The sequence below is a fragment of the Sprattus sprattus genome (genome assembly GCF_963457725.1).
Source record: "Sprattus sprattus genome assembly, chromosome: 18".
Classification (NCBI taxonomy): Eukaryota; Metazoa; Chordata; class Actinopteri; order Clupeiformes; family Clupeidae; genus Sprattus; species Sprattus sprattus.
The window spans coordinates 26,634,268-26,646,767 of NC_137916.1; the positions used below are offsets into that span (position 1 = coordinate 26,634,268).

Here is a 12,500-nt window from a genome sequence, read left to right on the forward strand (position 1 = left end):
TGTTCGTGGACATGAATCATCTCGAAGACACAAATTTGTACATTTTCATTCAGCTTGCAATGACAACCAGGATGCGTTATCTTTACAGTACTGTATCTCTTCTTAGAGTGAAAAACCCTTTAAAAAGCAGATTAAGGTTCTAGATCGTTACTAATACAAATGTGACTGCTTAGCAGACAATTTATGTGATATTCGTAAAATATTGAACTTGGGTTGATAAAGACATACAGCGGACAACCACTTTGATGCTCTCCGAAAAGGTGATAGTGAGGAGGGAGGAGTTTTCACCATCACATGTCAGGCTGCCTGCGCGTGGCGCTGCTCTCGCTCTCTCATTCCCTAATGTTCCGGTGACGGACGCACTTGCGCTGTGACGGAAGAACACAGTTCGCGGCACCGAGCTGAAAGTGAAGAGGGAGCTGTGCAGTTCTAACGTCCCGTCCATCAGTGTTCAGTCAGACTTTTTCAATTGACAAACTACAAGTTTTAATACTTCCGTGTTCAAAATGGCTGACCAAGCGCAGACGAGCAGCGATGGAGAGGAGCCGAGCGCGCCCATGAGAGGGTTTGCTAGACAAGGTGCTCTGAGACAGAAGAATGTGCACGAAGTAAAGGACCATAAGTTTATTGCCCGTTTCTTCAAGCAGCCGACCTTCTGCAGCCACTGCACGGACTTCATCTGGTGAGCAACAGCTAGTTCTGATAAGACGCGTGTCTGGTTGAGCCTATGCACTTCCCCAGAGCTCACCCATCATACAAATTCCTGCAAACAGGTGGAAAACTCATCGCTTTAAAGTAGCCTACTTTTGACTGGAATGTACCTGTCATGACATTTTAGCGTCATCGTCTTTTGGCCACATGTTTAGAGCTAGACTAGGTTGTACTCCATAACATAGATTCATCCCGTGATTTTTCACAATTTAGTTTTTTTTATGATGTAAGATGTTATTGCGGAAATAAACAAATACAAAGGCAGCAACAACAATAACAAATAACGAAAGGAGAGGGACTATGGTCGTCTGGTGTCCGATGTAATTCGTAACAATGTAAACTAGTAAAGATACATTGCAATAATACAAAATCCTTGTTTTGCTGCAGGGGCTTCGGGAAACAGGGATTCCAGTGTCAAGGTAAGCATTTGTGTGGTAAAGTAGCCTGCTCGACTGTCCTCTTTCATTAGACGGCTTTCTGTACCACCCTTTTCGTCAAGCCAAACCAATGAACAGGGTGGACCTGGTCTGACATTTTTTTGTACAGTCAACATGTTGCCACTTGTAAATGATCATTTGTGTCGGCTATAACTGTTGTCTTTAACATACCATACGAGACTGACAGCGTTTGTACCATGAACTCGAAATTGTATGTTTGCTTGTTTTGTTTTGCGACCAAAAATCACAAATGCACGCTCTCGTAACACCACCTAGATATTCATTTGCGGAAGATATGCGCTTCTCCGGCTGATAACACCATCGATAACAGAAGTGAATTTGAATTCATATTTTCATAGGCAGTGACGACTAATGAGTGTAATGAAACGCAATAGGGCAATCTAGGGAGCCGATCGTTACCATGATACTGCACTTCTCTGGTGTTCACAATGGCACGATATGAATCCATCATGGACAAGTCCCTGGAATGAATTAGCATTAACGCATTAACAGAAGATTAGCTGCTTTGAATATGTGTTTATCAGCACTGTGCATTGCAATCCTTTGCCTTGCAAATCTGAACCTTAATGACCCCGTTAAACTATAGTTAACATTATCGTGCATGCCCGGTGGAAATCTTAACCTGCCTCTAGACTTTCTTGACGTATTATATACAGTACTAAGCATTATTTCAGCTTGCCACTGTATTGATAATCACGCTGTAGAAGCAGTCACCATTTTAATCTCAGTTGGCTGTCATGGTTGAATTATGTGTTCATGACATGACAGTCCTATATGTTCTAATTATGTCACACAGTCTCACACACACACACACACACACTCACACATAAACGCACACACACACACACACACACACACACACACACACACACACACACACACACAGACACACACACACACACACAGACACACACACTCACACATAAACACACACAGACACACACACACACACACAGACACACACACTCACACATAAACGCACACACACACACACACACACACACACACACACACACACACTCACACATAAACGCACACACACACACACACACACACACACACACACACACACACACACACACACACACAGTTGTGTCAAGGCGCTCACACTTCTTTGCTGAGTTTAGGGGACATGCCTTTTTTTCTCCAGCTGATCACACCTCTGTGTTCTGCCCTGGCCTCCTATGACCCCGTTTACTAATTGATAGAGTTTCCAGTGCAAACCAGTGACAGTTTCACACAGGGTACACACAAGCATCACGTGAGAACATACATTGGTTTATGCTACAAAATCCACACACCCTCACACACACACACACACACGCACACACACACACACACACACACACACACACGCACACACATACACCACATACAGAAACAATGCAAGAACATATATAAGGTGAAACATCAAAGGTATTGTAACGTGTCGCTTGTTGTATATAAATCCCCTCTGAGGTGTTCTACCATGTATGGAGCCCGCTGGTCAGAAGTTTAACACGGAAAAGAAGCTGCAATGTAACGGCTTAAGACGGCTTTTGAGGCAACACCCTTGAATTTGGGAAAGAACAAATTTCTCCCAGAACCGAGCCGTCCTTTATCCCCCATAAAACCCCCACTTTCTCATTCCTTAAATGCCCCCCCCCCCCCTGAAAGGAGGAAGACTGGCTGTATGAGGCGGCTACAATTACTGGTCACAGCAGGTCAACAACGCCGGCGTGTAGATCCTTAGAACAGCTCTCCTCCATTTTCCTGCGACTGGCCGAGACGGCACTCTAATTACAGGTACAGGGGTGAACGCGATTATGTGGGGAGGACCATGGGGGGTCGCAGCTTACTGGGGTGTTAAAGGCTGGCAAAGTACCTCACTCTTCCCTTTATAAATACGCCCACCGCCAACAGCTCCTGAAAAGCTGTCATTCAAAAAAACTGCCTGAGCCGTACTGGTGCTTGTGTATCATCTTGCCGTCTGTAACTTGTGCCTGTTGTTGCTGTCAGGCCTTTTGGTGGTGTTGGTGTGAGGAGTGTTGGTAGACTCCTGAGCGTCTGGCTTCCCCCTTTGAGGCTATGGTGTGTCCTCTCACTGACAGGCAACTTCAACCCTTGTTGTTTTCCTGGGGCTCTTTTCTCTCTGGTGAAGTCTCGTATTGATCTGTCTGTGAGCGGAGGCCCCTCTGCTATCTCCTGTTCCCTCCCATGCCTTCCTCTGGGCCAGAGGGAGAACCAGGGAATTCCTCTGCAAGGTCAGGCCCAGACTCGCCCAGCTGCCTGCATTTCTTTTTTTTTTGTTAGGGGAGTTGTTGTAAAGGATCTCCTGCCGCAGGCTCAGAGTGCATACCTGGGTCGGAGTGCATACCTGTGTCATGGCTCCACTGCCATAGGGAATGGAAGGGTTGTGTTGAGTGTTGAGTAGTAGCACACAGTCAGCTGTGAGAATATCACTTAAACCATCTCTTCTCCTTCTTCTCCTTCTTCTCCTCTTCACATCTTCACTAACATGTTACTCATCGCCCATCCATGTTAAGTAAGACTTTATGGGTCTATTGTGTGTGTGTGTGTGTGTGTGTGTGTGTGTGTGTGTGTGTGTGTGTGTGTGTGTGTGTGTGTGTGTGTGTGTGTGTGTGTGTGTGTGTGTGTGTGTGTGTGTGTGTGTGTGTGTGTGTGTGTGTGTGTGTGTGTGTGTGTGTGTGTGTGTGTGTGTGTGTGTGTGTGTGTGTGTGTGTGCAGCCCCCTGTGGAAGATAAAGCAGCTGAGCCATCAGGAGTCTAATACTGATTTGATGATTTTATTCATTTAATTGTATTATATTGATAACCATCTTGCCAAATGTAAGGGTCGTAAGAATAGACTCAAACAGCTCTCAGTCAGTGGTGTAGTGGTCCCGAGAGAAGTGGGTATACTCTTAGTGTGTTGTAATGGTCTAATTTGTGTTCTCGTATGGTTCAGCCAGTTAGAATGCTTTCCTCCAGGCTGCCAGGTGCGTTATCACTTGGGAGCGGGCCAGGTCTCTCCTGTCACGGAGGGACTTAATGGCTCCGCGTGTGCCAAGGTAAAACGATAAAAGAGTTCACGCCACGGACCGCTAATTGTTGCTGGAGGATGCGGCGGAGATAAAGGTGAAAACGGAGGAGCGACCGGTGTGGATAAATCTATAATCTCCCGTTTCACAAAGGCAGGAGATGCGATGATGATGTGAAGGAGGAATCAGACGAGGCGTGATGGATGGATGGAGAGGCTTGCGTCTGAAAAGATGTGCTAATATACACACGGACGTAAGAGGACGAGAGAGATGGAGAGATGAGGAGAGAGAGAGAGAGAGAGAGAGAGAGAGAGAGAGAGAGAGAGAGAGAGAGAGAGAGGGGAAAAAAAAAAAGGTAGATGAGGTGACAGAAAGAAAGAGGAGCAGGTGACGGGGAAGAACTGCGGTGACACTACTTGGCTCTGCTGACTAGCAGCGCCCTGAGTGTGACTGTAAGGGTTTGTCATGTTCCTTCAAATGAAAAATGGGATTGTCTTCACTGGAGAGTGAGCGAGAGAGACTGGAGAGAGACACGTACACATCTCCCATAGAGACTTGTAGGCACCCTAAATAACAGCTGTCTTCAGAACAGTTCTAACCCTGAAGAGATTCCGTGCCTTTAGTCGCATCCTCACAACTTTTAACTTGGTCCATGGGGAAAAGGGTATTTTTTATGAGGAAAGATGGGACATATTCAGGAAGGGTAATGGGGCCATGTCTAGCTAGTGTCCTAGGTTAGGGAAAGGATGGCTTTATGATGGAGATAAAGAGCCCATGTCTAGCTAGTGTCCTAGGTTAGGGAAAGGATGGCTTTATGATGGAGATAATGAGACCATGTCTAGCTAGTGTCCTAGGTTAGGGAAAGGATGGCTTTATGATGGAGATAATGAGACCATGTCTAGCTAGTGTCCAAGGTTAGGGAAAGGATGGCTTTACGATGGAGATAATGAGACCATGTCTAGCTAGTGTCCTAGGTTAGGGAAAGGATGGCTTTATGATGGAGATAATGAGACCATGTCTAGCTAGTGTCCAAGGTTAGGGAAAGGATGGCTTTACGATGGAGATAATGAGACCATGTCTAGCTAGTGTCCTAGGTTAGGGAAAGGATGGCTTTATGATGGAGATAATGAGACCATGTCTAGCTAGTGTCCTAGGTTAGGGAAAGGATGGCTTTATGATGGAGATAATGAGACCATGTCTAGCTAGTGTCCAAGGTTAACGGTTAAATCACTACTGTGTGTGTTCATCATCATATCTTATGGGCTCATGAATAAAACAGTGAGTGCAACAGGCATCATGTCTCTCCTTTCATCGTTCCTGCGTTTCAGTGTATCAGATCTGAAGCCCAATCATTCAGTTGGCATAGTGTGGCCATCCGTAGTATTCTCGGTTGAGTAACAGAACGCTGGTGATGTAGACCTGTGCTGTTTACCCACAGCTAAAGGGATTGGTCCCTCCCTCTGTCTCTGTCTTTCTGTGTCTATTTTTCTCTCTCTCTCTCTCTCTCTGTCTCTGTCTTTCTCCCTCTCCCTCTCTCTCTCTGTCTTTCTCTCTCTCTGTCTCTCTCTGTCTCTCTCTCGCTCTGTCTTTCTCCCTCTCTCTCTCTCTCGCTCTCTCTGTCTTTCTCTCTGGCTCTCTGTCTTTCTCCCTCTCCCTCTCTCTCTGTCTTTCTCCCTCTCCATCTCTCTCTCTCTCTCTCTTTCACTTTGTCACTCGCTGTCTTTCAGTCGTTATCTCTTTCTGTCTGTTTCTTCTGCCTCTCCTTTGCTCCATCTGCCTCTCTCTGTCTCTCTCTCTCTCTCTCTCTTTCACTTTGTCACTCTCTGTCTTTCAGTCGTTATCTCTGTTTCTGTCTGTCTCTTCTGCCTCTCCCTTGCTCCATCTGCCTTCATCTGTGCAGTAGCGAATCCCTGCCTGTGAAGGTGTGGACCCTTTGAAGGCTCTAAAAATAGCACAAGTGTTCCACGGAGATCCAGTGAAATGGTATTGGGGGTTGCGCGGGGGGGGGGGGGGGGGGGGGGGGTGAGTGTGTGTAGGTGTGAGGGGAGAGAAGCACTGAGCAATACTACTCAACATGCGTAGGAAAAAGACATTTATATTCCATGGTAGCGGCCTGTGTGAAAGCACCTACATGAAAATGAGTTGGAAGAGACAAAGCTCATTATAGGAAAGAATAGCTAGATTGCTCCCAAACCATTGAGAGGAAAGAAGAGCGATGAAAATAACACTGATTGGGAATACCATGCCATTTGCAAGTGGTCCTCTATTGGGTGAATGGCATCTGAACTTCTAGAAAAATAATGTAGCTCAAGGGTAAAGGAGTGTCATGATCGCTCATTTCTGTGGGGGCAACATCTACCCCCCCCGCCCCCCCGTGTGCTGCATGTTCTATAATCTCATTTACACACACATCCAGCACTGTGCAGGAGAAAGCTCATTAATATGGCCCAGGGTATGATTAATGGCATGCTCAGGGTTGGAGGTGAGGCAGTTGATTGCCCCCCTTACCAAGCCTCACGAATGGGTTATAGGGACCCTAATGTTTGCTCTTCCATGCATGTCAACATCTGAGTCTCTTTATTTCATGTTGGACAGCTTCTGCTTCCCACTACAGATTGAGAGAGCATGGGAACTTCAGGAGACATTTGTTTAGCTGCATCTTTGGACGCAAGTTTATCAAATAAGAGTGATTTTCTATATTCAGGTAGTACTATTTGAGTGCAAACCTTGTTTTTTTCCTTTTTTGATAGGGGACATGTTCTATCCTCATGTGTCTTCCCCTTTAACCTCTGTGTGTGTTTGTGTGTTTGTGTGTGTGTGTGTCTGTGTTTGTCTCTGTGTGTGTGTTTCTTGTGCCAATATAAATGATTATTGGCTACTTCCAGGTGCGGTTTATTGTATCAGAGGGTTTTTGAAGGATCGCATTATCTCTGCATCATTCCATTTTCCCCTGAGGAAGCTCCATCAAATGGATCTGTCTAGCCATTAGAATAATGAAATGGCCACCTTAAGGTAGCACAAGGGGAAGAAAGCACCTCAGCTATAACACAATAAGGGCCCTCAATTACCTCTTAAATCCTTCAGTGTGAACTCAATACCGTCCACAGCTGCCCGTTTCCCTTTGAATACCACTAACCCCACGTTTGTTGTTCTCCAACTGATTCGATTATCTCCGCAACTTCCTCCCCATCTTCAACTTGCTTACTCTGTTCACACCATTTCCTGTTTAGTTGCTCGCCATTGTTTGTTGTGAAGCCGTTTAAATTAGGGGTGAAGTGTGTGGGATTGTACATTCTCTTTCGTTTCCTTGCTTTGGTAAATTGATGTAACATCCATCCATGGCAGATTAATTTAACCTCTCTTGTAGTTGTAACTTGTTCTCCTCGGGCTGAGAGCAAACCTGATGGTCTTGATTATAGAGCTCTTTTGGTGAAAGGTCGCTTTGTAACCTGTTTTTTTCTATTTTTGTCCGTCTAGTCTCTTTTGCTACGTGTTTGCTGTGTGTTTGATGTGTGTGTCGGGGTCTGCTGCATTTTTTTATGTGTGTGCCGACGGCCGGAGGGGGGGGGGGGGGGATTAAACGAGTGAGGAGGTGAGGAGGTGAGGGGCAGTCCCATGCGGTCAGTGTTGTAGCAGCATCAGGGCTAAAGGGCTACAGGTCCCAGTAGCAAAGGGAAAGCCTTGCTTCAGCCCTGTTGTGTGACACTTTGGATTAGTCTGTCTTGCTCTTGGAAAGCAAGCATGTCCAAACAGTTTACACCACCCATAATATACAAGCTAGGCCATGCAGAGCTGCCGCTACAGTTAGCTGCATTAGCTACTAGTTTGCGAAGCCTCTTCTGTGGTCAATGACGGCATACTTCTCTACCTTTTGTGTCTAGGAGTATAAATACTCAGCAGTCATGAGCACAAGTCTGTGAGCTAATTAAAGCAGTATGTGATTAGATACTGTTGTACAAGTCACGATGGTCATCCAAAAATAATGTAGCTCAAACAATGCTCAATTTGAGATAAATACATTTTGAGTGAAATTAGCAATCATATCTCTGTCTCAGAGTCTTCCCTTTTTGGATGCTGAACCTGACTGCAAAACAGAGAATCTATGAATGTAAACAGAGTTGGTGTTGCTTGATTCATGGTGTTAATTGATTTGTAGTATGTTAATTCTTCTGCCTTTCCTCATGCTCATGAAGTTGAACCATTCCCAAGAAATCTGCAGCGTATGCTTAAATATCAATTTGAATGGTTTGGTGTTAATGGAATGGAACTGCTGCCCGTCAGCAAGACTGTCTTTTAAGACCTGCGCCAAAAGCTGACTTCATTCCAAAAGGAATAACGCGCATGATCATTATTCACACCCTTCAAGTCAACAGTATGTAGGGAAGCTCAGAGAAGGGCTGTTGTGATTAGACATTCAGTATTGGGTGAAGGCTTTGGCCACTGCCATGTTGTGTTTTGTACATTCTGGTATGCAGGGATCGAGTTTTCTCACTGAAACACAGGAATAAAAGAGGCCTTTTTAAAAACACCCTGAGGAATGCAATTAAGTGCTCTTGTAAAGCTAAGTAAAACAGGGCTTTCTCACTGATGACAAATGGACATTTTTAAAAAGCGATACACGTAAAGTAAGGTTGGCTGTGGCCAAGCATCGGGTTTGACACAAACTGAAAGGTGCCAGGCAGCTGAGTGTGTGGATTAAAAAGCAGAGAATCAGTAAAGATTGATTTGCTCCTGCTGGGCTGCCGATGAAGCCCCTGTGTTTCTGTGTCTCTGTGTTTTAGCTTGAGCTGCTCCCGTCATTACAGGTTGGGCCGAGCGCTTCTGAGCACCATAGGAGCCGCATGGTGGCCCTGCCCAACACTGCAGCACTAATAACCTCTCTGACTCCTCTCTCTTTCTCTCTCTCTCTTAATCTTTTGCTTTCTCTCTATCTTTCTCTCTCTCGCTCACTCTTTCTCTCTCTCGCTCACTCTTTCTCTCTCTTTCTCTCTCTCTCTCTCTCTCTTTCTCTGTCTTTCTTTCTCTCTCTCTCTTTCTCTCTCTCTATCTCTCTTTCTCTCTCTCTTTATCTTTCTCTTTATTTCTCTCTCTTTCTCTCTGTCTTTCTTTCTTACTTCCTTTCTCTCTCTTGCTGTTTGGATCATTTCTCCATTGCCTTTCAATCAGAGAGAGAGAGAGAGAGCTCTGATCACCACCAGCTCATCAATATAGGGGGCCAGCGAGTCTGTAGGCATCCAACACCGCGTCGTTAGTGCCGTCTTCCTGAATGGCATCAGGGAATGCAAGACGTGAGGAACAGTTTACTCTCAGATCAGATGAGCGACGTCCCCTGTGATGCTCATCATAGATCCACATGGACAAACATGTCTGCTTACTTCCCTCTTGCTCATCTCTGGGTCTATCATGGTGCCTTTATTCTTCTCATTCATCTCTCACACACACACACACACACACACACACACACACACACACACACACACACACACACACACAAACTCTAATAAACATTTACAAATTCCCATGCAAACACAATGTTAGTATGGTTTGGCTAGTTCCTCTTCAGAAGCAGGGCTTTGTATTCAGGAGTAGTTGGGTGAAGTCTGTGCTATAACAGCCTGTTAGGTCACACCGCTGAAGGATGATGTCACACACACCGCTGAAGGATGACGTCACAGAGAGGCAGGGCGTGCTGGGCCACATCTCCCAGTGCATTCTGAGTAGAGATCAGGGAGAGGACAAGGCAAACGCAACACATATTTACAGACCCTTTGTTTTTTTTTGTTAATGTGCAAGCCCCATTAGAACAACTAAAATCCCACTAAGATGACTATCTTTCTCTCCTCTCTTCTTTCCTCTCCTCTCCTTCACAGTTCGAAATGTACTTCTTCATCAACATGGCAGGGCAGTGGCACTTTCTTATCATCTTATTATCTTGACATTCTCATTTATCTTATTATCTAGAAATTTCCATGATTGGCGAGTTAAGAAAACCTTCGGAGAATAGATGAAAATAGAAAAAGAGATCTCCTCAACATCATCATCTGGATTTTTCTAGAGACTAGACAGCGATAAAGCCACAAGGGGATGGCGGTGGGTGCGGTGAGCGGGGCTGGAGCAGGTGCTCGTTCTCCCTTTTGCGAGAGCTAATTCGGGCCGACCGCCGGGACGGCTCGGCTGGTCCCATCCGAGCGGACTAGCACCGGTGAGTCAGCCCCAGCTAGGTTAAAAGGCTCCCCGGGCTATTAGTCACACTTTTAATTGAAACACCAGTATTTTAGGACACAGTCTCACTCTGGAAACTCAGTTACCTGAGAGATAGGGAGGGAGGGAGGGAGCGAAAGTGGGAGGAAGGGAGGAAGGGAGGAAGGGAAGAAGGGAGGGAGCGAGAGAGCGAGAGAGAGAGAGAGAGGGAGAGGCTATCTGAACCTACTCAGCCAGCAAAAAAAGGCTAATGCCCAGTAAAAAGGCTAAAAGGACTAATGCGCAGTCTAAAGGCTAAAAGCTTCCATACCGTTCATGGATTTTGGAGCGTCTTCATAGAGCTCTTGTGAAATGGTAGCATGCTTTTCTGGCTTGTGTGGGCCTTGCTGTATATATCTATAGGTTGTACGCTTCTGCTTGTCATGACATCATTGATTAGCCTGTGGCCTGTCAAACTTCACTCCGGGACCCCAGCTGAACCTGAGCTGACAGCCAATCAATCAATACTGACCCCAACAGGACATGAATGCTATCGTATCGGCCCAATCAATGTTAATGTGGCCTTTTCCCCCTAGCCATCAAGCTAATTCTGTTAAAGCCTTCAGGATGCCACCATATTTTCTGTAAAGCATACAGCAATACACCCATTGAAAGCTTTTCTTGTCAAATTAAAACTTTGTGTTATTATTGGCTTCTGAATGGAGTGTAGTGGTATTCTTATAGACCGGAGGGATTGATTTTTCTTTTCTCTTGTAACCTGGTTGTCACAGGAATAGACAAAGAGGAACGAAGCCCTCGGAAGGCAGAGCTCAAAGTGTTCCGTGAAATTCTGTTTAGAAAAAATTGTGTTTGTGTGGTTAGACTTAGAACCTTAGAAAGGTTGTGTGCATGTATTACCTGAGGACGAAACAAATTCCCAAGCATCAATTATTTGTATGTTTGTAACAAGTATGTTTCGTTGAAATCCTCATTGATTTTTGTGAGTACATGAGGTTGTCTGCCTTCACAAGGCTTTCTGTCCACTATCAATACTTTTCACCAAGTGAGTGACCTCTATATGCGGAACATTCTGGTACATTATTATGACTTTCTCAGAGAACTACATGAGAGCACCCAGAGGATGAGGATGATGATGACTCAGTTCTTTGTTTCATGGTCATAGTTTATCTGCTAAGGCTGTCAGCTTTCGTGTGTGTGTGTGTGTGTGTGTGTGTGTGTGTGTGTGTGTTGTGTGTGTGTGTGTGCGAGCAAGCTTGTGTGTGTGTGTGTGAGAGCTTGTGTGTTCTAGCGGTAGGAAGACTCGGATAATTGTGTTGCGGCTCTCTTGAAAATGACTTAACCCGGGAGGCTTCTGCCGGCTGCCGTTGCTAGGCAACAGGCTGCGGAGAGGAGAGGATGCGCGCTGTCACAGAGTGTCCATCAGCTTGGGGGCCCCGGCACACCTCGAGCGGCCGGCGCTGCTCCACATACGAGCACACACAGCCACAGCCGGTGATTTATTCTCAGCCAAGCACTCCTAGAATATTTGGGTTATCGTACCAGCGTGGTTAAATAGAGCGTCCCCACCGGAGTGCTCCAGAAGTATTTGTTTCTTAATGAGACAGACTGCATCAGATTGCTGTAAGTCCCCTCGGTAGGCTTCGTGCATTAGATGGGCTTAAATGGAATAGGGTGAAAGGGATCATGTATTTAGACACTTATTTAGTAGGCTTTTCTTCTCCACAGGGGGTTTGAGAGGGTGTTTTTTGAGCCCTGGGAGACACACACACACACACACACACACACACACACACTTCCTCCTTTCAGTGCCAGCCTGTCAACCACTTAGCCCTAGGAGTCACCCCCCAGTCGGCGCTGTCATCTCTTAGAGACATGTTTATTGTAGAAATTCCTATTGTGACAGGGATAGATATACATTGTGCAATGCATTCTGCAGCTCTCATATATACTGTGAGAGATGTTTTCATTTCTGAGGGAGAGATCTGCTAGCGTGTTTTTTATTTCTCTCTCTCATGATAAGCTTGCTGAACATAAGTAGTTGATGGCTGATGAAATATTTCCCCCCCAAGCAATACATTGGTGAGATACTGTATGAGACAATGACTGTCCCT

General features: G+C 45.6%; 1 protein-coding gene across 1 annotated transcript in view; it reads left to right on the forward strand.

Annotated features, from left to right (window-relative positions):
- Window positions 1-506: 506 nt before the first annotated feature.
- LOC308379214 (protein kinase C beta type-like) overlaps window positions 507-12,500 on the forward strand; it is a gene marked incomplete at both ends in the record, with an annotated part of 146,195 nt that continues 134,201 nt past the window's right edge. The window contains 2 exon segments of the mRNA XM_080856272.1: window positions 507-682; window positions 1,099-1,130. Of these exon segments, the coding sequence (XP_080712398.1) occupies window positions 507-682; window positions 1,099-1,130 (208 nt within the window).